The sequence below is a fragment of the Budorcas taxicolor genome, chromosome 3, assembly GCF_023091745.1.
Source record: "Budorcas taxicolor isolate Tak-1 chromosome 3, Takin1.1, whole genome shotgun sequence".
Taxonomy (NCBI): domain Eukaryota; kingdom Metazoa; phylum Chordata; class Mammalia; order Artiodactyla; family Bovidae; genus Budorcas; species Budorcas taxicolor.
Window position 1 is genome coordinate 96,471,791 of NC_068912.1, and position 27,174 is coordinate 96,498,964.

Here is a 27,174-nt window from a genome sequence, read left to right on the forward strand (position 1 = left end):
TTTCTTTTTCTTATTTGATTACTGTAGCTGAGATTTCCAATACTGTGTTGAATAAAAGTGGCAAGAGAGGTATTTTTGTCTTGTTCCAGATTTTAGTGGGAAAGCTTTCAGCTTTCCACCATTGAGTATTATGTTGCCTTTGAGTTTGTCATAAATAACTTTATTATATTTCCTCTATGGGCTTCCCCCGTGGCTCAGTGGTAAAGAATTTGCCTGCTGTGCAGGAGGTGCAGGAGACATGGGTCTGATCCCTGGGTCCGCAAGATGCCCTGGAGGAGGGCAAGGTAACCCGCTCAAGTATTCTTGCCTGAAGAATCCCATGGATAGAGGAGGCTGATGGACTACAGACTATAGGGTTGCAAAGAGTTACACACAACTGAATTGACTTAGCATGTATGCACATATGTTTCCTCTATATCCACATTGATAAGAATTTTTATCTTGAATGGGTCTTCAATTTTATCAAGTAGTTTTTCTGCATCTTTTGAAATGATCATGTAGTTTTTGTCTTTTCATTTGTTGACATAGTTATCACAATGATTGATTTGCATGTGTGTACTGTTCTTATGACCCTGGGATTTATCCAACTTGACTGTGGTGTATGATCTTTTTTATGTGTTGTTGGATTCAGTTTGCTTTATAATTTTATTTAAAAAAAAAATCTATGTAATGACTTATTTAAGTGATTTACTTTCTGATTGTGATTTCCTCTTTCCTCTAGAGTCTTGCTGCTTTACTATTTAGAGAATAGCTTTCAATATATATATTTTTAAGAATAGGTTTAGTATTGCTGAATTCTTTTAGTTTTTGCTCTTCAGAGAAATTCTTCATTATCCTTCTATTTTAAATGATAATCTTGCTGAGTAAAGTGTCCTAGGTTGCAAGTTTTTTCCTTTTAAGAGTTTGAATATATCTTGCCACTCCCTTCTGGGCTGTTTCTGTAGAGAAATCAGCTAATAGCCTTGTAATTAACTCTTTGTTTTTCCCTTGCTGCCTTTATTATCCTCTCCTTATTTTAACTTTTGCCATTTTAATTATGTCTTGGCATAGGTCTGTTTGGGTTCATATTCTTTGGGATCCTCTGTGCTTTGTTTTGTTTCACTTGGATCATTTGTTCCCTACTTTGGGTTTGGGAATTTTTCAGCCATAATTTCTTCAAATACATTTTTGGTCCCCTCTTTCTTTTCCTTCTGAGATCCCTATTAAGTGTGGATTGGAACACTTTATATTATCTCAAAAGCACCATCTGTTGCTTTTTTTTTTTTTTAATTTGTCTTTCTGCTGTCTTGATTGGATAATTTCCATTATTCTATCTTCCAGATCACTTATCTTTCTTCTGTGTTATTCATTCTGCTACTTGTTGCCTTTAGTTCAGCTTTTGTCTCCGCAAATGAATTTTCTAATTTTTCTTGGCTCCTCCTTATAATTTCTAGTTCCTTTTTACAGTAATTTGTATTTCTGTTAGTAGCCATTCTTAATCTCTTCAATATTTTCATTGCATCCTTTTTGAATTTAGTGTCTATTAGACTGGAGAGGTCTGTTTCATCATTTATTCTTTCAGGGGAATTCTCTTGGTCTTTTATCTGGGAGTGGTTTCTCTGCTTCTTTATTTTACTTGTATTTCTCTGCCTATGTGAGTTTAGGAGAAACAGTTGTCTACTGTCATCTTAGTGGGGTGTTTTTATGTGGAAGTGTCCCTGTGTAGCCTGTGTGAATCTAATATTTTTGTTGTGAGGGATGTTTAGTATAGATACCTGCCATGTCTTTCTTAAAAGTGTGCTTTCCTTTTCTTAATAGTGGGTGTAACTGGTTTTGTGGTGGTCAGAGCCTGTGCTGGACATTGAGGGTCCTTCTCTTTGCTCTGTGGTTGTCACATTGCTGTTGAGGTCAGGGCCTGCTCCCCAGTTTTGGAGTAGACACGCTCAGATCTGTTTCTAAACTGCAATGTGAGATAGGTGGGGCTCGAGTGCTTCTGCTGGGAGAGGAGCCACTGAGTACTCCTCCGCAGAAGCTGTCCATCAGTAAGTGCACTCTGGTGTCACCTGTCACCTGTTGTGTGGGCTCACAAAGTACAATGATTTTAACACTGCCCTTGACTCCTCCTCAGCTGTGGGAATTCAGACACTTGGCCCAGGTATCCCTTGGGCACTGTGCTCACAAAATCTCTAGTGCAAATCTGGTTGCACAAAATGGCTGAGGTCAGAATTTGGGACATCCATTAGTCATGTGCCTGGGTCTGCCATGGGAGCCGCTTCATCAGCCCAGACCCTTTCCTCCCGTCAGTGTGCTCCTTACAGCAAAGGCGGCAGACACTATTGCTGGACCTGCCCCAGCAACAGGAGCACCTGTAAAACACTCCCACAGGCACTGAGTTTACAAAGCTGTAGCTGCTGGAACACTCAGATTTCAGCCCTGCTTCCAATGTGCAGTCCCTGGGGAGTGGCTCAGATTTCAGCCCTGCCTTTGAATGTGGGCAAAGAGGTGGAGCTGTGCCTTTGTGAGCATGCTGTGCATGAGGCTGCTGTGGCAGGGGTCCCAACCCCTCCTTTCCTTAACGATGAAGTTTTAATGGCGGATACGGACTCCTTCCTGCACACACCCCTGGTTATGGCTTGGACCTCACCCCAACCCCTTCTGGTTGTCTCCGCATAGCCAACCAGAGTCCTTTGTCTAGGTCTGTTGTCTGAAGCCTGATTTTCAGCACTCAGCTATGCCAGGCACACCAGTAGACTTGTGTCTGGGGAGTGTAAGAAGGTGGCCAGGACCCTCTGTGCTGGTCTGTCTGTTCTGACTGCTAAGAGCTGGCTGCTCTGCTTTCCTCTGAGCCTCTGAAGCTCTTTTTCTGTCCTAGCTGATCTCCCTGCTGATGAAAAGGTTTCCCAGTTTGAGGGAACTTTTTCACAGCTCCCTCCCAGGGATGCAGGCCCCATCCTGATTTCCATTTTTTCTTTTATCCTCCTGGTTATGTGGTGATTTTTTTCTTGCAATTTTGGTATTATGAGATCTCTACCAGCCTTCAGCAGGTATTCTGTTAAAATTGTCCCACATGTAGGTGTATTTTTCATGTATTTGTGGGAGGAGATAAACTCCACATCCTTCTCTTCTGCCATCTTGTCCTGGCTCTTATTTTCTCTAGGTCTTGAATAAAATCTTTGAACCTCATTGAGTAATCAATTATTCCTGGGAAATGTGAGAATTTAATGTTGCCAAATTTGAAAGTTGCTGTTTCTTGATTTTTATAATCTTTTCTCTTATATTTACTTATTATCATTGATCCATTTATAGGAGAAATGTACTCTCAAGAATGGGATACAAGAAGTATGGGACTATATCATCTAATTACTCAGCAAGCCTATGGATATCCCTCATTCTCATATAACTCTCCATCTCCACTGTTTTTACATTAGTTCAGATCCCTGTCATTTCAAATGTAGCCTCCTACATGCACTTTCTGTGAAATCTCTTTCCTTTCTAATCCATTGTCCACACAACTGCCAAGAGGGGTCTTTCTGTTATACAAAGCACATTCTTTAGTTTCACTGCTTAAGATCCATTAACACTTTCAATTGTTTATGAGATAAGGTACCCATTTTTAATAAACATATGGGCTTCTCCCTAGTCTGATTTCTGTGTAACTCTCCAGGTTATTCTTTTAAAATCTACAGACCTTTTATTTCAGAATAATCTGTCCTTTCCAGAATTGGAGCATCGTAACTTGTCTGCCTAATAGACACCTACTTGAGACTCAGTTCAAGTATCACTTGTTACCTCTTCTCTAGAAAACTTTCTGGATTCTTTCCCAACACAGTGGGTTTATAAACCTCTTTCTTTAAGTTTCTATTCTACAATGTTGTGTTTGTCTATCAGAGAATGTAAAATGCTTTTTTATTTTCCTAATTCCCTTTATACTCCTTGAAGGATATCCTATGTCTTATTAATTTCTAGATCTCCAGCACCTAGCACAGTATCAGGCACAGAGTGGACACCCAGTGATTGCTGATGGGAGACTGAGAACCACCAGGAAGCTTTTATAGGCCATGGTTTGGAGAATACTGAGCTGGTATTCTTTGAGTATTGAATGTGGCAGAAATAGGTTAGGAACACCAGCCAGATGTTGTTTTTAAGGGTTCTGTTTTTAGCATGTAAATTACAATTTCATTTTGAAGTACAAGTCTAATTTGGGAACCAGAATACAGTTGTAGAGCTTGACAAGATTACATATGTAAATTCTCCAAAGGCTGATCTATCATCATGCTTTCCTAAAACAGTGTAGTTTGTGTGGAGTGAGAATGGTCTCCAAGTCTGCATCCCAGACTCCTTGCTCCTTCAGCCCGCCACCTACCTCGTTCAGGTTACCATCACTTAACCGTCTATGCTCAAAGTATCACCACAGAGACAGCTCTCTCCTTTTATCTCTGTGAAAATGCTCTAAGCTCTGAGCCCTGAGGCTAGGCTGTACCCTGCCCTGCTTCATATCCCTCAGGGGCAGGGTTTTACTGTTCTAGGATAAAATCTAACTTTCTTAGGTGCTGAAGGCCTTCCATGATCTATTTCCTGTCTCCCTTTCCAGACTCTCACCTTGTTCCTCTATACAGTATCTTCTTGTAACTTCTTTATTTGGCTAATTTTTACATATATTTTTAAGGTTGTTCAGGAAGCCTTCTGTGAGAAAAGCTTAGATGTTACTTCTTTATGCTCTTGTGGGATACCTTGAGGTTACCTCACATTTCTAATATTTATTACATTATACTATTATGGTTTACTAGTTTGCCTCTCCCACTAATATCTTTGACGGACTGGAAGTTTTAAGATTTTTAATGTTACTAAAATCTAACATAGTAGGTGCACAGTAGTAAAAAAAAATTCTTTGTTAAATTAATTAATAATTCTATATCTGCAGAAGGAAATGGCAACCCACTCCAGTGTTCTTGCCTGGAGAATCCCGGGGATGGGGGAGCCTGGTGGGCTGCCATCTCTGGGGTCGCACAGAGTCGGACACGACTGAAGTGACTTAGCAGCAGCAGGAATCAATGAAAAAAATGGCTCCCATGTGATATAGAATAGACTACATTTAAAAAAATTCTTTTTCAATTGAATTTTCAATTTGATAACTATTAAAATTGCTCTATGTCAGACATTTTTTGGTTTTATGGTGAATGCTGCTATCTCTATTAATTGCAATCAAAGAGTATATAGTAATCTGCATTATGACTAACAGATAAGTGAAAAGTTAGTGTTTAAGTAACTGGTTGGGTCTTCCCTTGTGGCTTAGCTGGTAAAGAATCTGCCTGCAATGAGGGAGACCTGGGTTTGATCCCTGGGTTGGGAAGATCCCCTGGAGAAGGTAAAGGCTACTTACTCCAGTGTTCTGGCCTGGAGAATTCCAAGTTCATGGGGTTGCAAAGAGTTGGACATGACTAAGTGACTTTCACACTTCACTTTGGGAAGTGGACGTTAAGGCATATGCAGTTAGCTGTAATACAAAATAGAAAAGGTATCAATAGAATCCTGGTGAGAGCAGGGGAGGGAGATCATTTACTGCAAAATGTTGAGGAATTGGATGCAAACTACTATTTCAGAGAAAATGGGCCAGCCATTTCTTTTGAAAGGCTGTAGAATGAAAAGTGAAAAGACCATAGCTTGCTGAACGGGGCCTCATCCGTGATCATACACTTAGAAAGTGACTAAGCAAGGATTCAGCCTTAAGTTCATATTTTTCCAAATCCCATGATGCCTAACTATGCTGTCTGTACTAATTATTTTTCTTTCTTAAAGAAATAGAACATTTGTTTTTCATTATATATTTTATTACCTTCAGTATAGTCCTTAACTAAGTAGTCAGTTTTTCGAGAGTGTTGTTATTAGTATATCCTTAATCTTTTATTGAGTGATGGACTGATTTACAGCTTATTTTTCTTATATATTCTCCCTAGTTCTTGGCACAAGATCGAGTGGGTACAAAAATAGATCTTCAATACATGAATAGTATTTAAAATACCCTATGATTGATTATTTTTTTCAAAGTAGCTCAGTTGTGTCTGGCTCTTTGTGACCCCATGGACTGTACAGTCCGTGGAATTCTCCAAGCAAGAATACTGTAGTGGGTAGCCTTTCCCTTCTCCAGGGGATCTTTCCAACCCAGGGATCAAACCCAGGTCTCCAGCATTGCAGGCAGATTCTTTATCAGCTGAGCCACCAGAGAAGCCCCTATGATTGATTGTAGCTTAACAAGTCTAGACATCATATTTGTATTGTAGATATTAATACATATGTCTAGAAAGGATTAGGATATGTGTATTCAGGAAAATATTTTTTATATTTTTGTTTTTTGAGTCCTTGAAGTATCTCTTGTAAGTATATTTTCAATGAGAAGAAACATGGTATATTTTGTAAAATGCTGGGAATTGATAGCTTACAGTTGGATTCATGATCTCTGAAGATTTAGCTTCAGGATCAGGGACCAGGCTTGATCACTCAGAGCTTTTGTGTGGCAGAAGTTTTATTATAGTGAAAAAGGACAAAGAAATCTTCTGACATAGACATCAGAAGGGAGATGGAGAGTGCCCTGTCACTAGTCTTAGCAAGGGAGCTATATACTTTCTCAATTGGTTATTAACAATAAATCACAAGAACATCTCAAGGTTGTAAAGGTCTTACCAGATTCAATCCTACAACATACACCTTAAGATGACAGGATTAGTCAGAAGGTCCTTAAGAAGGAGAAACATATCCTCAAGCAGGATACATTGTTGTTATATAGTCATTGGTACAGAGTTTAAGGAAGAACATACCCTTGAGCAAGATGAATTGTTTTGTTGTGTAATCATTACCTCTGGGCTTAAAGAAAAAAACATTTTATGTGACTAAGATGCAGGAATGTAGGAAAAAAAGTTTGTCTTTTTCTTCTCCTCAAGAGCCCCAGACCCCTTTCTCCTCCCCGAAGGCCCCAGACTTCTTATCAACCTACCTAAGAATTAACTTCCTCAAAAGAAGTTATGCATTGGGTACTAGTTCACTGAGATAAAAGTCCCCAAATGAATAGGTTCTCTTTCCTAAAACGCCCTTAGGTAGGAATTTTAGATTTATTTTCTTGGCTCAGGATTTGTGGGTTAGGTCTCATCTTCAGTGTAATTTTCTCTCAAAATTATGAAGCCTTGGAAATATTGCTTTATAATGGAACTTTTGACAGATCCCTTTAACTGCATATCACTTATACATAGAGGTAATTTGTTACCTCTTCCAAGGTGTTTGTACCTGAGAGGTAGAATTCATGTTCTATATAAAGTCAGTTTTAATTAATAAGCTGTTTTCCTCATTTTTGACCAATATGAATTGCTTGTAACTTTTGTGTAAAGTAGGTTTCCATGTAGAAATAAAACAGATTGAGCCTTTGTCACATCCATCATCAGTATAACCCACTTAAATGTCAAAAATTCTATGTAGCCCAAAAGTTTATTTCTAGTGCCTTGGCAGGCCTATTTATTAGAATAAAATAAGATATAATTATAATATCATTTCATCAGGTACCTCTATAGATATATCTTTTTCCTTCCACAAAATGTGCTCATATTTTTTATTGCTAAATATTTGTTATCCATGTAGTATTTTTAAAAGCATGTAAATAATAATATTAATAGGATTAGATGTTTATTTCATTAAAGATAAACCACAACTTATTTTATTTTCTCTTTGTCTCTAACTTCCTTAAATTGAAAAACTTCACTGTATTACTCTATGTTTGGACACAAATATTCTACACACTATAATAAGAGTGTTTTATACTCTATAATTTAACTGGATGTTACAACATTCAGTGTTTACTTCAAAGAGCAGGCTTTTGGTAAGACATTCTTTCTGAATTTCTATTTAAATTATGCCTTTCCTTTTCTGAATCCTCCATTATACTTTATAGACTTGACTCTTTTATTCTTTAGTTAAAAATATGTCTTTCAAGATACAGGTGTCTTACTAATAATGAGGATAATAATAATTATAACCAACTGCTTATTGAGTAAATGCTATGTTCTATGTGATTTACATATTTTTTCTGTACCCTGCAGAACAACATAACCAAACTCTAAGTGAAAGACTTAGAGAGGTTATATTAAATTACTGCATATATATCTGAGTTAGATGGATTCACTCTCAGCTCTATGTGATTCTGAGATCCAAACTCTTACTATTAATTCATACTTCAGTCACTAAATATAGGAGTATTTTAAAATAAGGTCAAGAAATTAGAAGTTATTCAATAAGAACAGTTATTTAATTAATCCATGCTACCTTGGATTATTTTATACTACCATAAATGACATTCTTTGTTAATGGTTTAATATACATGTATAATTGAGATATAATTTCTCTGAGAATAATAACTTTGCATTTCTCACATTGTGCATTTAAATGATCAAGCATGATATTGTATTAACATCACAAACTATAGTATCCCCCTACCCTGGTCTTCCTTTCTGTCTTTATGTCAGTATATGCATTTTTTATGGTGTTTCCCCTTCTTTAACTATTTGATTTACATTATTTCACAACTTTTTATCTTGGTAAAATATAGATGTAAAGATTCTGTCTGTTCTTTTGATGAATTTAAAATATATTGCATACTCCCTGTGTTGTCAATAGACAAAAACCAATATTCAAATAAATTTCAGCTCTTAAAATTCTTTATTTCAGTAAGTCAGTGAGTATTTATAGATTACTGACATTGTGTCAAGCATTGTGTCATACCTAGGATGGAGAGAGAAAGTGGTGATAAAAATAAAAGGCATTAGATTCTTCTGATGAGAAACCATACTCAGAGTAAAAAGACACAAAAAATAAACATATAATAAATGAGTAATAAAAAGGAAAATATGTTTTAAGGAATAAACAAGATGTTGTGGCAATGTAGAGGAACACTGACTGTCAGTGCTTGGGAAATCAGATAAGACTTCCCAGAGTAGATAACATTTCATGTAGGTCTACAGGATGAGTAGGAATTTTCCACAAGGAAAAACAGAGATATGGAAAACATAATGAAGTGAGTGATAATGCTGTTGGTGACATGATTTTCTAAAATGATGATACTTCTGGATAAAATTATAAACAAATCAATTATAATCTTTCCTTGATTTACATGTTAGTTGCATCTTTGGAAAAATCAGTGTTTATTAAAGCCATGCAAAATACTTTCCAAGTGTGAAACAGATTCTAAGCTCACATAATTATAAGATTTTGCATGCATGGATGTCTGTGTACATAAGGGAATCAAATCCCTTATGATTATACAGTGAAAATGACAAATAGATTCAAGGGATTAGATCTGATAGACAGAGTTCCTGAAGAACTGTGGACAGAGGTTTGTAACATTGTATAGGAGGAGGTGATCGAACCATCTCCAAGAAAAAGAAATGCAAAAAGGCAAATGGTTGTCTGAGGAGGCCTTACAAATAGCTGAGAAAAGAAGAGAAGTGAAAGGCAAAGGAGAAAAGGAAAGATATACCTATCTGTATGCAGAGTTCCAAAGAATAGCAAGGAGAGATAAGAAAGCCTTCCTAACTGAACAATGCAAAGAAATAGAGGAAACAACAGAATGGGAAAGACTAGAGATCTCTTCAAGAAAATTAGAGATACTAAGGGAACGTTGACTCATTGGAAAAGACTCTGATGCTGGGAGGGATTGGGGGCAGGAGGAGAAGGGGACGACCGAGGATGAGATGGCTGGATGGCATCACGGACTCGATGGACATGAGGCTGAGTGAACTCCGGGAGTTGGTGATGGACAGGGAGGCCTGGCATGCTGCGATTCATGGGGTTGCAAAGAGTTGGACACGACGGAGCGACTGAACTGAAGGGAACGTTTCATGCAAAGATGGGTGCAATAAAGGACAGAAACTGCAAGGACCTAACAGAAGCAGAAAATATTAAGAGGTGGCAAGAATACACAGAAGTAGTATACAAAAAAGATCTTAATGACCCAAATAACCACAATGGTGTTATCACTCACCTAGAGCCAGACATCATGGAGTGTGAAGTCAAGTGGGTCTTGTGACACATCACTATGATCAAAGCTATTGGAGGTGATGGAATTCCAGTTGAACGATTTCAAATTCTAAAAGATTATGCTGTGAAAGTGCTGCACTCGCTATGCCAGCAAATTTGGAAAACTCAGCAGTGGGCACTGGACTGGAAAGGTCAGTTTTCATTCCAATCCCAAAGAAAGTCAGTGCCAAAGATTGTTCAAACTACTGCCCAATTGCACTCATCTCACACACTAGCAAAGTAATGCTTAAAATTCTCCAAGCTAGGCTGCAACAGTATATGAACCGAGAACTTCCAGATGTTCAAGCTGGATTTAGAAAAGGCAGAGGAACCAGAGATCAAATTGCCAATATCCGTTGTAGCATACAAAAAGCAAGAGAATTCCAGAAAAACATCTACTTCTGCTTTATCGACTACGCCAAAGCCTTTGACTGTGTGGATCACAACAAAGTGTGGAAAATTCTTAAAGAGATGGAAATAGCAGACCATCTCACTTGCCTCCAGAGAAACCTGTATGCAGGTCAAGAAAGCAACAGTTAGAACTGGACATGGAACAACAGACTGGATCCAAATTGGGAAAGCAGTACATCATGGCTGTATATTCTCATCCTGCTCATTTAACTTCTATGCAGAGTACATCATGCAAAATGCTGGGCTGGATGAAGCACAAGCTGGAATCAAGATTGCTGGGAGAAAGATCAATAACCTAAGATATGTAGATGACACCACTGTTATGGTAGAAAGTGAAGGGGAACTAAAGAGCCTCTTGATGAAGGAGCATGAGAAGAGTGAAAATGCTGCCTTAAAAGTCAACATTCAAAGAACAAAGATCATGGCATCTGGCCCCATCACTTCATGGCAAATTGATGGGGAAACAATGAAATTAGTGACAGGCTGTATTTTCTTGGGCTCCAAAATCACTGCAGATGGTTGACTGCAGCCATGAAATTAATAGACATTTGGTCCTTGAAACAAAAGCAATGACAAACCTAGACAGCATGTTAAAAAGCAGAGACATTACTTTGATGACAAAGATCTGTATAGTCTAAGCTATGGTTTTTCCAGTAGTCATGTACAGATGCAGAGAAGGCCGTGACACCCCACTCCAGTACTGTTGCCTGGAAAATCCCATGGATGGGGGAGCCTGGTGGGCTGCTGTCTATGGGGTCACAGAGAGTTGGACACAACTGAAGTGACTTAGCAGCAGCAGCAGCATGTATGGATGTGAGAGTTGGACCATAAAGAAGGCTGGGCATTGAAGAATTGATGCTTTTTAACTGTGGTGTTGGAGAAGACTCTTGGGAGTCCCTTGGACTGCAAGGAGATCAAACCAGTCAAGCCTAAAGGAAATCAGTCCTGAATATTCCTTGGAAGGACTGACGCTAAAGTTGTAGCTCCAATCCTTTGGCCACCTGATGCGAAGAACCTACTTATTGGAAAAGACTCTGATGCTGGGAAAGATTGAAGGCAGGAGGAGAAGGGGATGATAGAGGATGAGACTGTTGAATGGCATCATCGACTCAATGGATATGAGTTTGAGCAAGCTCTGGGATATGATGAAAGACAGGGAAGCCAGGCCTGCTGCATTTCATGGGGTCACAAAGAGTTGGATATGACTGAGTGATTGAACAAGAACATATCTGTGTGCATGAATATGTGAGTATATCTGACACTTGGAAGTCATACTGGACTTTCCTCTACTTTGTACTACATCTAGCATTCCTCGTCTCTACTACTCAAGTGCCATCAGTGCTCTTTTATCCTTATGAAAACAAACAAAAATGCCTTAACAAATTTCTAAAATGCCTCCTAGGTATACTGCTCACAATGGTAACCACCTCAAATGAATGAATAATTAAAGTAAAAATAAAACTAACAAAAGTTGTTAAAAAGAGAAGGGGATAATCATGTACATAAACTATTTCCTTGTCTTTCATATAAGAATTTCAATAGATACCATTTGATGTTGATAAACTAAGATAATAGAAAAATAAAGATATTGTGTAGAATAATATCTGAGAAACTAAACTGAAGTGGTTAAGAACATTTTCATCTAGGGACTGAGAATTGGGTTTGAGAGATATTAGTCATAGGATAATTTTGCTTAGCATATTTATATAACATCTATATATAAATGTGTATTTGTATAACATCTCTGTCCATATATATGTGTATATATATGGATTAATTCTGTGATATGAAAATCAATTCTTGCTCTTTCACTTTTTAACATTTAAAAATAATTGTTTTGAGATAAGTTTACCCATAACAAAATGTACCTATTTTACCTATGCAATTTAGTTAGTTTGGAAAATATATAATATAAATCCACCACCATCACATATATATGAGGTTCATTTTTTTCCTGAAAAGTTGTCAAGTTCTTCAAGCACTGTTTGTTTTTACAGTTAGTTTTTTCTATATTAAATTATCATTGCACCTTTGTTCAAACTTAATTGATCATATGTATATGGATATATTTCTTCACCCTGTAATCTGATCCACTTATTTATATAACTTTCCTGTAAGTCTTATTATCATGTAAGTTCTTCAACTCTTATTTTTCATAATTGTATTCAGAATTTCAGGTCCTTTGAGTTTCCATATAAACTTTAGAGTCAGTTTGTTGATTTCTAGGAATAAGTCCTGCTGAGATTTTGATTGGTATTGCATTTAATCTAGAGATCAGTTTTTGGAAAGTTGTCACTTTAATAATAATGATTTCTCTAATCCATGAACAAGGTAGATCTTGCTATTTAATTGGTCTTCCTTAATATGTATCAGCAATTTTTATTTTTTTATTTTTCAATATACAGTTCTTATATATAATTTGTTAAATTTAAGCCTTGTTAGTTTGTTTTTTTGATGGTATTGTAAGTGGTATGGTATTTCAAATTTCATTTTCCGGTTGTTCATGGCTAGTACCTTTCTGGAATCTCTACTTAATCTCCTAAATTTTCAACATGGATTCTCCACTGTGGATGGTTGCATGTTGAATGTTTCCCAGCACTGTGCACTTAGGAAATTACAACTTCCTGGTCACTCTTTGACTGGTCTCATGGAATTTTATTCTATATGGCTTAACATTTAGACAGTCATAAGCAGATTGCTGTACATTTTTGATGCTCTGACTCCCATAGCAGTCTCCTCTTCAATAGTCTGACCTTCAAACTTTCCTCATCCCTCTCCAAACTCTTACTTCTGTCTTTTCAACACAGTAAACCACCCTGTTGTACTTGGGAACCCTCTTCTCCCTGGACAATAGATCAGAAAGTATCACTAATCTAAAAGCTAGTATTATCATTAGACGCACCTAATTTTTCCCCCTTTGTCAGGTGTCTCAGTTTGGCACTGCTTAGCATTTAACTCTGAGAAGAGTTATTTTGTATATATTTGTCCAATTTTCTAGTTGTTTATGATGGGATTATAGATCTAATCTTAGTTATTCTCTCATGGCTAATAGTTGTCATATTAGTAAGTGCTTTCCTCTCTATCTCTGTAAGTACCTTAAGGGATTTCCAGGAAGAGTTTTCAAGTCACTGTGGTACACATCCACCCCTAACCACACATGCGGCATATTTACCACACTGGCAAATGAAAGAAATGTATGTATAACTCTGCTGAGATAGTCAGGGGTCAAAGAAGATTTCAGAGTTTTGATTGTGATTTTACAGTCTGATTGGCTAAATTGTGGTCAACTCCTCTTCTTATCTGCAGTCCCTGACAACCACTGATTTTTGTTTTTCTAACATTTAATATTTTAATCATTTAATTGTACAATTCAGTGGCATTAAGTACATTGACACTATTGTGTAACTACCACCACTAACCTTTTCTAGAACCTTTTCATCATCTTAAACAGAAACTCTAACTATTAAATAATAACTCCCATTCCTTCCTGTGTCCAACTCCTGGTAACCTCTATTTTACTTTCTTTCTCTATGAATTTGCCTATCTAGGTATATAAGTGGGAATCATACAGTATTTGTCCTTGTCTGGTTTATATCATTTTACATAATGTTTTCAAGGTTCATGCATGTTGTATCTTGTCTTAGAATTTCATTCCTTTCTATGGCTGAATAATATTTCATTTTATCTATATCTGTATACTGTTGTTGTTTAGTCGCTAAGTTGTGTCTGACTCTTTGCAACCCCATGGATTGCAGCATGCCAGGTTTTCTTGTCCTTCATTATTTCCTGGAGTTTGCTTAAGCTCATGTCCATTGAGTTCTGCCACCCAACCATCTCATCCTCTGTTGACCTCTTCTCCTCCTGCCCTCAATCTTTCCCAGCATCAGAGTCTTTTCCAATGAGTCGGCTTTTTGCATCTGGTGGCCAAAATAGTGGAGCTTCAGCTTCAATACCAGTCCTTCCAGTGAATATTCAGGTTGATTTCCTTTAGGATTGACTGGTTTGATCTCCTTGCTGCCCAAGGAACTCTCAAGTGTCTTCTCCAGCCCCACAATTCAAAAGCATCAATTCTTCAGTGCTCAGCCTTCTTTATGGTTCAGCTCTCACATCTGTACATGACTACTGGAAAACCCATAGCTTAGACTATACAAGCCTTTTTTGGTGAAGTGATGTACAGCCTTGATGTACTCTTTTCCCAGTTTTGAACCAGTCCACTGTTCCATGTGCAGTTCTAACTGTTGCTTTTTGATCTGCGTCAGGTTTCTCAAGAGTCAGATAAGGTGGTCTGGTATTCCCATCTCTTTAAGAATTTCTCACAGTTTGTTGTGATCCACACAGTCAATGGCTTTAGGTTGTCAATGAAGCAGAAGTAAATGCTTTTTTCTTTTGGGGGGCCGCATTCCCTGGCTTTTTTTTATGACCCAGTAGATGTTGGTAATTTGGTCTCTAGTTTCTCTGCATTTTCTAAATCCAGCTTGTACATCTGAAAGTCCTCATTTCATATACAGCTGAAGCCTAGCTTGAAGGATTTTGAGCATATTCTTGATAGCATGTGAAATGAGTACAACTGTACAGTAGTTTGAACATTTTTTGAGATTGTCTTTATTTGGGATTGGAATGAAAACGGACCTTTTCCAGCCCTGTGACCACTGGTAAGTTTTCCAAATTTGCTGGCATATTGAACACAGCACTTTAACAGCATCATCTTTTAGGATTTGAAGTAGCTCAGCTGGAATTCCATTACCTCTACTAGCTTTATTCTTAGTTATGCTTCCTAAGGCCCACTTGACTTCACAGTCCAGGATGTCTGCCTCTAGGTGAGTGACTTCTGTCTTAGTCAGGCGTTAAGCTCAGTTGAGTTTCATTCTACACTTTTAATTCTGCCTTGTATCTTTGATACGCTTTGTGAGAGAATGATTTTTACTCCTCCTCCAAGGTTTGAGCCCTTCAATAATGTTGATATATTGTCTTCCCTTAAATGTAGAGAATTTTTTTCCTTTTAATACATCTCCTCTTACAATGAGTCTCACTTGTGCACTGGGGTTACAAGGTTTGTTGTTCTTCCCTAGTGACTTAGGGCCTTTTTTCTATAGGGAAGTGATATTCATGGGGCCATTCTCCCTTTGCAGGTCTGCATCACAAAGAAAGGCATTTTCTAGTCTTCTGCCTTGCTTCTAATCTTTCTCCTAAATGCTTGAAGGCTTGTGTAGGAGAGTCCCCCAGTGCTGTGAACTTCCTTTTGTGCCTGTAACTCCCAGGGTTTCTACTCTCTTATGTTCCTCAAACTTGACCTTAAGTGATTTTTAAAAAATTAACTTCTTTTTAGTCATTTGTATGGGACCCAGCACTTCTTTATCCTGTGCTCTGATATAGGGGAATCAGTGCTTGCTTCTCATCCCTTTTTGGTAGAGTCGAGTCTGACTTTTCTTGGATATTAGAATTTCAGTTACCCTACAATCTCAGTTTTCTGATAGATTTTTATAAGTTATGTTTTTGTTCTTTACTGGGATTTTTCTGTTAAGATGGAGAAGATCTTTCCAGCTTTCTACATTCTAAGTGGAAGTGAAACTTCTAAAACTTAAAAATAATTAAGTTCCTGTTAGGAAATATAGCTTTTATACTAAGTCAGTGTTTCTCAAATTATTTCCGATATTGGTATATTAGGTATTTATAATACTAGTTATAGAACTTTGGCTTTATTCACAATAAAATAGCTATTTGTTACAAGTTAAATGTTACCATTTATTTTCATAATTGACAAAATTTAATGAACGTCTTTTGTATTTCACTGGTTATACGAGATATTTTTCATACCTAATTTTCATAACAGAGTTTTGAAATATGGATTTTACCATTCCTTTTTATGGATGAGAGAAACTGAGGCTTAAAATGATTAAGCTGATTGCCTTGTGTCATGGAGAATTAATATGTAGTAGAGATGAGATTTGAGCCCATATCTTTCTGATTTAAAAATCTATTCTCTTTCTACTTCATCACAATATGTGGTTAATTTCTTTAGTGCCTGGATAAGCAGGCACTTGTTTATTAGAGGGGGAATGTAATGATAAAATTTTTGCTGGAGTTGTGTTACTAAATGCATTTTGATTTCTGCTTAACAAGAGCCAATTTTTTGAACAATAGGCAGTGATATGGGAAATGATGATGCCATCGGAGGGAATGTGAGCAAATATGTGGTGCTTCCAACTGGATACTGTGGACAGCCCAAGAAAGGACATCTTATCTTTGATGCTTGCTTTGAAAGTGGTGAGTGTATCAAAGACCTTTTCTTTTGAGATTGTCTGGTGAAGTTTTTTTTTAGAATCTTACTGCATATGACCACTTAATGTGATTCAACCCTTTTAATTTTTTTTTACCATAATGAAATAAGTTATGAGTGAAAAATCAAATTTGAATGAATTAACTTGTAAATACTTAAAGTGAAACACAATAATGCTTTTGTTGTCATAAATGATTAGAAAAATAATGATAGTACTAATGAACACTTATAGAGGACTTTATATTTTATCAAATGCTTATCTAGATATTATTTCTTTTGGGAAAAATTAATATAATTTGACTACTTGATAAATCATTGATATTGAATATCTACTATATGGCTCTTAGTCATTCTGAGAGGAGGCTTCTCTATAAAAAAAGTTAAAGAATAGATTCAGTTGAATAAAACAGAAAAAGTAATATACTTCATACATAGCAAATGCTATGAGAATTCTGATAGGGAAACTCAGGGCTTGATTGTGAACTTCCATCCAGTAGTAACTGAATCTTGTTAATTTCCTTGAGCCTCACACTCTGAATGGAATGTAAGCGTATAGTGTGTATTCAGAATATCTTAAAAATATTAATGAGAAATTAAACATAATTTTGCTTAAAAAATAATTGTTGATTATTTTGGGTTTTGAATGTTGTGCTTGCACGTTTGTGGGTATGCATGATTGAAGGGACATTTTAGTTATGAAAGTTCTCTGAACCCTAAGAACCATGGCTGTTTATACCAACAACTGAAAAATTGTTTATGCAGGATTTTCCCTTTTGTTTATTCTATGTTGTTTTAGTATTTTAGGGCTACCTTTATAAAGAACCATAAACTGATTGACTTACAAAAAAGAAATTTAATGTTTCAGAATTCTGGAGGACAGAAGTCTGAGATTGAGATGTTGACAGTGTTGGTTCCTTCTAAGGGTTGTGAAGAAGAATCTGTTTAGTGTCTCTCCTCTAGCTTTCTATAGTTTGCTAGCAATCTTTGGTGTTCCTTGGTCTGTAGAAATACCATCCTGATTTCTGCCTTCATTTTCACAGGCATTCTCTGTGTGTACATGTCTGTCTCTAAATATTCCCTTTTTATAAGGATATCAGTCATATTGGACTAGGGCCTACTCTCATGACCTGATTTTAACATGATTCCTTCTATAGAAAACCTCTTAGTAGAGTCACAGGGCTAAGACATCAATATACAAATTTTGGGGATATGTAATTTAATCTATAACACAGTATTGTAGTGTTGTCTTTCCAGTCAGACTTGGACACTGTCAACATAATTGGGAACAACGTATTGTACTTTCTTTGAATCTTGTATAGCTATCCTTTGGTGCCTGGGTAGGATTGGTTCTAGGACCTGTGTGGATGCCAAAATCCACAGATATGCAAGTCCTTCATATAAAATGATGTAATATTTGTGTGTAACCTATGCACATCCTCCTGTATGCATTATTGTCTCTAGATTACTTATAATATCTTATGCAGTGTAAATGCTATGTAAGTAGTTACCAGCAACTGGCAAATTCAAGTTTTTCCTTCTGGCACCTTAGAATTGAAAAAAAATTTTTTTTGATCTTTGGTTCATTGAATCTGGACATGTGGAACCCATGGATATGGAGGGCTGAGTTCATGTGGATGAAGTTTATTGCCTTCAGATAGGCTTCTATTTTCTTTCTTTCAGAGTTGTGTAATATATAAGGTGCACATTATAATATGTAAAATATGTAATATGTACATTGCCTGTTCCTAAGCTGGTGGATAACTAATCTGTGTTTCTTATGAGAAATAAGATCTGTAGGGCAAATATGAACTCTCCTATGAATTCCTGATATGTTTTCTTTCCATATGCCCTTCCACGCAAGTATTATTTTCCCTGGAAAAACATCTACACCACCCTAATTTTATCTTGAGAGATACCTGACATTTTTTATGATTTTTAAAAGTTTCTGTTACTCTTTTCTTCTAGACTATAACATGCTTCTGGGTAGAATCTGAGAATGGTTAATCCATGTCCTTTTATTGAACCAGGCAGAGTGCTTACAAAATTAAGCAAATTTAATTCTGTATTTGTTGAATGAAGTAGTTTAAACAACAGAAGTCTGTGGAAAGATTAATTTTCTGATAGGTTTGATGAAAAAGCCATATTTAATTGCTCATTATTATCTAGCCCACCAACTAGTTCAACCAGTTATCCAATTTCTAGTCCAACTTCTCTAGTCTAACTTCTCTAGTCTGACTTAGTTGTCCTAGTTCAACTTCTCTCAAGCCTTCATACTTTAGTGGATGCTATTTTCTCTGTGTCCCAGATTCTTTGTTTACTTGGTAAAATGTTAATTTAGACTCAGGCCAGTATTTCTTTCTCTGAGAAACAGTACCTCTTAGGCGGGTTTGACTATCTCTACCTTATGTTTGCAGGCACCTTTCCTGTGACTTACAGGCCTTTTCCATGATAGCTTTTATTGCATTGCAGTCATTTAATAATCTCTTTTTCCTTATTGCTAAAAATTCCTTGAAGTCAGTGACGGTTTCTTATTAATTTTTGTTCTCTAGCACATGGTAGTTCTAGTACTACCAGAAACTGACTCTGATGAAATGGAATTATATGATTTCAGTCAGTTAGTTCAGTCAGTTCAGTCGCTCAGTCATGTCTGACTCTTTATGACCCCATAAATTGCAGCACGCCAGGCCTCCCTGTCCATCACCATCTCCCAGAGTTCACTCAAATTCATGTCCATCGAGTCGGTGATACCATCCAGCCATCTCATCCTCTGTCGTGCCCTTCTCCTCCTGCCCCAAATGCCTCCCAGCATCAGGGTCTTTTCCAGTGAGTCAACTCTTCACATGAGGTGGCCAAAGTACTGGAGCTTCAGCTTCAGCATCATTCTTTCCAAAGAACATCCAGGACTGATCTCCTTTAGGATGGACTGGTTGGATCTCCTTGCAGTCCAGGGGACTCTCAAGAGTCTTCTCCAACACCACAGTTCAAAAGCATCAATTCTTCAGTGCTCAGCTTTCTTTATAGTCCAACTCTCACATCCACACATGACCACAGGAAAAACCATAGCCTTGACTAAATGGACCTTTGTTGGCAATGTCTCTGCTTTTGAATATGCTGTCTAGGTTGGTCATAACTTTCCTTCCAAGGAGTAAGTGTCTTTTAATTTCATGGCTGCAGTTACCATCTGCAGTGATTTTGGAGCCCCCCCAAATAAAGTCAGCCACTGTTTCCACTGTTTCCCCATCTATTTGCCATGAAGTGATGGGACCAGATGCCATGATCTTCGTTTTCTGAATGTTGAGCTTTCAGCCAACTTTTTCACTCTCCTCTTTCACTTTCATCAAGAGGCTTTTTAGTTCCTCTTCACTTTCTGCCATAAGGGTGGTGTCATCTGCATATCTGAGGTTATTGATATTTCTCCCGGCAATCTTGATTCCAGCTTGTGCTTCTTCCAGTCCAGCGTTTCTCATGATGTACTCTGCATGTAAGTTAAATAAACAGGGTTACAATATACAGCCTTGACGTACTCCTTTTCCTATTTAGGAGCAGTCTGTTGTTCCATGTCCAATTCTAACTGTTGCTTTCTGACCTGCATATAGGTTTCTCAAGAGTCAGGTCAGGTGGTCTGGTATTCCCATCTCTTTCAGAATTTTCCACAGTTTATTGTGATCAACACAGTCAAAGGCTTTGGCATAGTCAATAAAGGAGAAATAGAGGTTTTTCTGGAACTCTCTTGCTTTTTCCATGATCCAGCGGACGTTGGCAATTTGATCTCTGGTTCCTCTGCCTTTTCTAAAACCAGCTTGAACATCTGGACGTTCACAGTTCATGTATTACTGAATCCTGGCTTGGAGTGTTTTGAGCACTACTTTGCTAGTGTGTGAAATGAGTGCAATTGTGCGGTAGTTTGAGCATTCTTTGGCATTGCCTTTCTTTGGGATTGGAATGAAAATGGACCTTTTCCAGTCCTGTGGACACTGCTGAGTTTTCCAAATTTGCTGACATATCGAATGCAGCACTTTCACAGCATCATCTTTCAGGATTTGAAACAGCTCAACTGGAATTCCATCACCTCCACTAGCTGTATTCGTAGTGATGCTTTCTAAGGCTCACTTGACTTCACATTCCAGGATGTCTGGCTCTAGATTAGTGATCACATCATCATGATTATCTGGGTCATGAAGATCTTTTTTGTACAGTTCTTCCATGTATTCTTGCCACCTCTTCTTGATATCTTCTGCTTCTGTTAGGTCCAGACCATTTCTGTCCTTTATCGAGCCCATCTTTGCATGAAATGTTCCCTTGGTATCTCTAATTTTCTTGAAGAGATCTCTAGTCTTTCCCATTCTGTTGTTTTCCTCTATTTCTTTGCATTGATCGCTGAAGAAGGCTTTGTTATCTCTTCTTGCTATTCTTTGGAACTCTGCATTCAGATGCTTATATCTTTCCTTTTCTCCTTTGCTTTTCGCTTCTCTTCTTCTCACAGTTATTTGTAAGACCTCCCCAGGCAGCCATTTTGTTTTTTTGCATTTCTTTTCCATGGGGATGGTCTTGATCCCTGTCTCCTATACAATGTCATGAACCTCATTCCATAGTTCATCAGGCACTCTATCTGTCAGATCTAGTCCCTTAAATCTATTTCTCACTTCCACTGTATAATCATAAGGGATTTGATTTAGGTCATACCAGAATGGTCTAGTGGTTTTCCCTGCTTTCTTCAATTTATGTCATTTGACAGATATTTCAAAGTAACTGTCATAAAGATTTTTACCAAAATCAAGAAAATGTTGCATGAACCAAGTGAGAATTTCAACAAAGATATAGATATTACTGAAAGTACCAAGTAGAAAGCATGAAGTTAAAGAACACAGTAATTGAAATGAATAAATTTCCTATAAGACTTAAACATCAGACTAAAGTAGAAGACAGGATCAGAGAATTTGAATACACATCATTGGAAATGATTTCATCAGAGGAATAAAAGTAAAAAGAATGAAACAGAGGGAAGAAAGCCTAATGGACTTACAGGATACCATAGAACATATCAATATATGCATTATTAGAGCTCCAGAAGAAGAAAAGAGAGAGAGAGGAAGAACCAAAGGAATTTTAAAGGAAGGAAGACAGAGAATAAAATAATCGTCATAAAGTAAGATTTTAAGATTAATAAAAACATTTTACATTAAAACAATTTTAACAATAGCAACAAGAACATTAAGGGAAAAAACCAATAATAATAATTTTGTTATTTATTGTTTAACCATACCCTGTAAGAAATGATAGATTTACATAATTTATCTCATTTAATACACACAAGCCTTCTGAGATACTATATCTCTACTTGTAAGTGAGGAAGCTGATACTCAAAAAGGTAAAGTTATTTACTTTCAATTACATGGCTAACAAGTGGTGTAGTCAAATTTGAAACTGAGAATTTCCTGACTCCAAAGGCCATATTTTTATATATGTATTACATATATGTATTACCTTATTATAGGTCAACTTATGACATATGGATAATAGAGATATTCTTGAAAATTTATCATTAGGTAAAAAGATATATAGGAAAAGGTGTTATGATAAATAAAAAAGAAAAGTGTACCATTTTAAAATAAGCCATCCAAATAAATACTATGTTTGGTTACCATCATATGTAATTTGAGTTTTGTTTTATTATTGATATGCATATACATGTATTGATTATGAAAAATGCACTATAATTCACTCTTCAGGTTGATTGGTTAGCCTGAGATATTTAGTATGTAGCATTAAATTATTGTGGCATGAAAAAGCAACAGGGAAATAAAGATATGGGTCAGTTGTTTATCACTTGAAAATCTATCACTTGAAACAATGGAATAAAAACTTGAAACATTTTATTTTTAATTCCCCCATTTGATTTTTATTACATATACTTATATAATCTTTCAAGATTAATGAAAGATTAATTAATTTTTTTTCTTTTTAAAAGAAAATAAAATACTCTTTATTCTTGGTGCAGCATGAAAATATGCTATAACTGCATTAGAAATCAGAGTTTTTAGCTTAATGCCTCAGTTACACCTTTTCTTTTTAGATATGCCGTTGACTGATATACTTTTTTTAAAACTTTTATTGAGGAATAATTTACAAAATAATTGTGTAAATTTAAAGTATATGGTGTGATGATGTGATGATTTGATATAAATGAATATTGTCAAATACTTAGCAAGTTCATGATAATTAACACATCCATTACCTTACATAGTCAACATAGGCATCTCCTTTTCCCTCCCTGTGGTAAGTATGGTTAAGATGTTAGCAGATACACAATGGAGAAAAGATAGTCTCTTCAACAAGTGGTGCTGGGAAAAATGATTATGTGTAAAAGAATGAAACTAGAACACTTTCTAACATCATAAACCAAAACAAACTCAAAATGGATTAAACACCTACATGTAAGATCAGAAGCTATAAAACTCTTAGAGGAAAACATAGTCAGAACACTCTCTGACATAAATCACAGCCAAGATCCTCTATGACCCACCTCCCAAAATAATGGAAATAAAAGCAAAAATAAACAAATGGGACCTAATTAAACTTAAATGCTTTTGCACAACAAAGGAAACTTTAAGCAAGGTGATGACAGCCCTCAGAATGGGAGAAAATAATAGCAAATGAAACAACTGACAAAGAATTAATCTCCAAAATGTACAAGCAGTTCTTGCAGCTCAATACTAGAAAAATGAACAACCCAATCAAAAAGTGGGCAAAAGACCTAAAACAGACATTTTTCCAAAGAAGACATACAGATGACTAATAAACATGTGAAAAGATGCTCAGCATCACTCATTATTAGAGAAATGCAAATCAAAATCACCACGAGATATCATCTCACATGTCAGAATGGCTATCATCAAAAAGTCTACAAACAATATTGTTTGTTTTGTTTTTGTTGCTTTATTTCCCAGTTGGCACCTTGCTTTAGTTTTGTTTTCCAGTTTGTGCTGTAGTTAGTATTGTTTTTAACTGGCTGATACCATTTTTGGTTTGCTTTGTGTGCTGGGTCAGTCTGTTGTACTTCATTTTTTTTTTTTTTTTGAACTGTTTTGATTTTGTTTATGGATGTATATGTATGTGTGTATATTTCATTATTTTAGTTATTATTTGCCTGATTTTGTAATTGCCGTTTGTCTGGGGTGCCTCTTTTCTTTCTTATTTTTGGTTGTTTGTTTTAATGCCATTTAATGCCGTAACAAACCATCTGTGGAATCTCAGTTCTCCAGCCAGAGATCAAGCCCTGAGCCTTTGGAATGGGAGTGCTGACTCAAAGATCCTAGACTACCAGAGAACTCCTAACCCTAGGGAGAATTAATTAGTGAGAACTCCCACAAAGGCAACCACCTGTATACAAGACCTGGCATTACCCAACTTCCAGTGGCATCCTGTGCAGGAGGCCCTATCCAAATAACCAACAAGACAAAAATACAAACCAAACAATCAACAGACAGGATTACCACCTCACACAGCCCTGCCCAACAGAGGGGGAAAAAAAAATTGCCTCCTCCAACCTGAACACAAGCACAAGTCATACCCTACACGAAGTTTACAGAAACCACAGGGCCAACCTTACCCACAGAGGGAAAAAACCAAAAGGAAGAAAGAATTCAACCTTGAGGTCTGGGGAAAGAAGACCTCAAACACAATAAGTTAAAAAAAAAAAAAAAAAGAAGAGGCAAAGGCAGAGAGTTCAGTTCAGTTCAGTTCAGTCGCTCAGTTGTGTCCGACTCTTTGCGACCCCATGAATTGCAGCACGCCAGGCCTCCCTGTCCATCACCAACTCCTGGAGTTCAATACTGTGCAAATGAAGGAACAACCTGGAAACACACAGTCCAAATAAATGAAGAGGAAATAGGTAAACTACCTGTAAAAGAATTCAGAGTAATGATAGTAAAGAGGATCCAAAACCTCAAAAATACAATGGAGAAAATGCAAGAATCAATTAACACACTTAACAAAAACCTAGAAGATATAAAGAATAAACAAACAGAGACAAACAACACATTTACTGAAATTAAAAAGACTCTAGAAGGAATCAATAGCAGAATATTTGAGGCAGAAGATGGATAAGTGAGCTGGAAGATAAAATGGTGGAAATAACTTCTGAAGAGCAGAATAAGGTAAAAAGAATGAAAAAGAACTTAGGATAGTCTCAGAGACCTCTGGGACAGCATTAAACATGCAAACATTCGAATTATAGGGGTCCTAGAAGAAGAAGAGAAAAGGAAACGGTATGAGAAAATTTTTGAAGAGATTATAGTTGAAACTGTCAACATGGAAAAGGAAATAATCAAGTCCAAGAAGCACAGAGAGTTCCATCCAGGATAAACCCAAGGAGAAACTCACTAAGACTAATCAAACTAACAAAGCTTAAATACAAAGAAAGAATATTAAAAGCAGAAAGGGAAAAGCAACAAGTAACATACAAGGGAAACCCCATACGTTTAACAGCTGATCTTTCAGTGAAAACTCTTCAGGCCAGAAAGGAATGTGAAGTGAAAGTCGCTCAGTCGTGTCCACTCTTTGCGACTGTGTAGTCCATGGAATTCTCCAGGCAAGAATACTGGAGTGGGTAGCCTTTCTCTTTTCCAGTCTTTCTCTTCCCAACCCAGGGATCGAACCCAGGTCTCCCGCATTGCAGGCAGATTCCTTACCAGCTGAGCCACAAGGGAAGCCCAAGAATACTGGAGTGGGTAGCCTATCCCTTTTCCAGCAGATCTTCCCGACCTAGGGATCAAACTAGGGTCTCCTGTATTGCAGGCAAATTCTTTACTAACTGAGCTATCAGGAAGCTATCAGAAAGGAATGGCAGGATATATTTAAAGTACTGAAGGGAAAAATCTACAACCAAGATTACTGTACCCAGCAAGGATCTCATTCAAAATTGACGAAGAAATCAAAAGCTTCACAGACAAGCAAAAGCTAGGAGAATTTAGTACCATCAAACCAGCTTTACAACAAATGTTAAAGGGACTTATATAGACAGGAAATAAAAGAGAAGAAAAAGACCTACAATAACAAACCACAAACAATTAAGAAAATGGCAATAGGAACATATCTATCAATAATTACTTTAAATGTAAATGGATTAAATACTCCAACCAAAAGACACAGACTGGCTGAATGGATACAAAAACAAGACCCATATATATGCTGTCTACAAGAGACCTACTTCAGCTCTAAAGACTGAAAGTGAGAGGATGGAAAAAATATATTCTATGCAAATGGAAATAAAAAGAAAGCTGGAGTAATAATCCTCATATCAGAAAAAATAGACCTTAAAATAAAGAATATTACAAGAGATAAGGAAAAAGTCCACAAACAGTAAATGCTGGAGAGGGTATGGAGAAAAGGGAACGCTTTTACATGCTGGTGGGAATACAAACTGGTACAGCCACTATAGAAAACAGTGTGGAGATTCCTTAAAAAACTGGGAATAGAAATGTCATATGATCCAGCAATCCCATTGCTGGGCATTTACCATGAGGAAACCAGAACTGGTGACTCAGATGGTAAAGTGTCTGTCTACAATGCGGGAGACCCAGGTTCAATCCCTGGGTTGGGAAGATCCCCTGGAGAAGGAAATGGCAATACACTCCAGCACTCTTGCCTGGAAAATCCCATGGACAGAGGAGCCTGGTAGGCTACAGTCCATGGGGTTGCAGAGTTGGACACGACTGAGCGACTTCACTTTCTTTTCAATTAGGTACCCCAATGTTCATAGCAACATTGTTTACAATAGGTAGGACATGGAAGCAAGCTAGATGTCCATTGGCAGATGAATGGATAAGAAAGTTGTGGTACATATACACAATGGAATATTACTCTGCTATAAAAGGAACACATTTGAGTCAATTCTAATGAGGTGGATGATGAGGTAAGTCAGAAAGAGAAAGACAAATACTGTATATTCAGTTCAGTTCAGTTCAGTTCAGTCACTGATTCGTGTCCGACACTTTGCCACCCCATGAGTCACAGCACGCCAGGATTCCCTGTCCATCACCAACTCCTGAAGATCACTCTGAGTCACGCCCATTGAGTCCGTGATGCCATCCAGCCATCTCATCCTCTGTCGTCCCCTACTCCTCCTGCCCCCAATCCCTCCCAGCATCAGAGTCTTTACCAATTAGTCAACTCTTTGCATGAGGTGGCCAAAGTACTAGAGCTTCAGCTTTAGCATCATTACTTCCAAAGAAATCCCAGGGTTGATCTCCTTCAGAATGGACTGATTGGATCTCCTTGCAGTCCAAGGGACTCTCAGGAGTCTTCTCCAACACCACAGTTCAAAAGCATCAATTCTTCGGTGCTCAGCCTTCTTCACGGTCCAACTCTCACATCCATACATGACCACAGGAAAAACCATAGCCTTGACTAGACAGACCTTAGTCGGCAAAGTAATATCTCTGCTTTTGAATATA

The 27,174-nt window shown here is 37.1% G+C and overlaps 1 protein-coding gene across 1 annotated transcript in view; it reads left to right on the plus strand.

Annotated features, from left to right (window-relative positions):
* Positions 1-27,174, plus strand: part of AGBL4 (AGBL carboxypeptidase 4) — a 1,457,998-nt gene that overhangs the window by 77,464 nt on the left and 1,353,360 nt on the right. Inside the window, exon 2 of the mRNA XM_052638070.1 lies at positions 16,585-16,707. Within this exon, the coding sequence (XP_052494030.1) occupies positions 16,585-16,707 (123 nt within the window). The remainder of the gene's footprint in view (positions 1-16,584; positions 16,708-27,174) is intronic.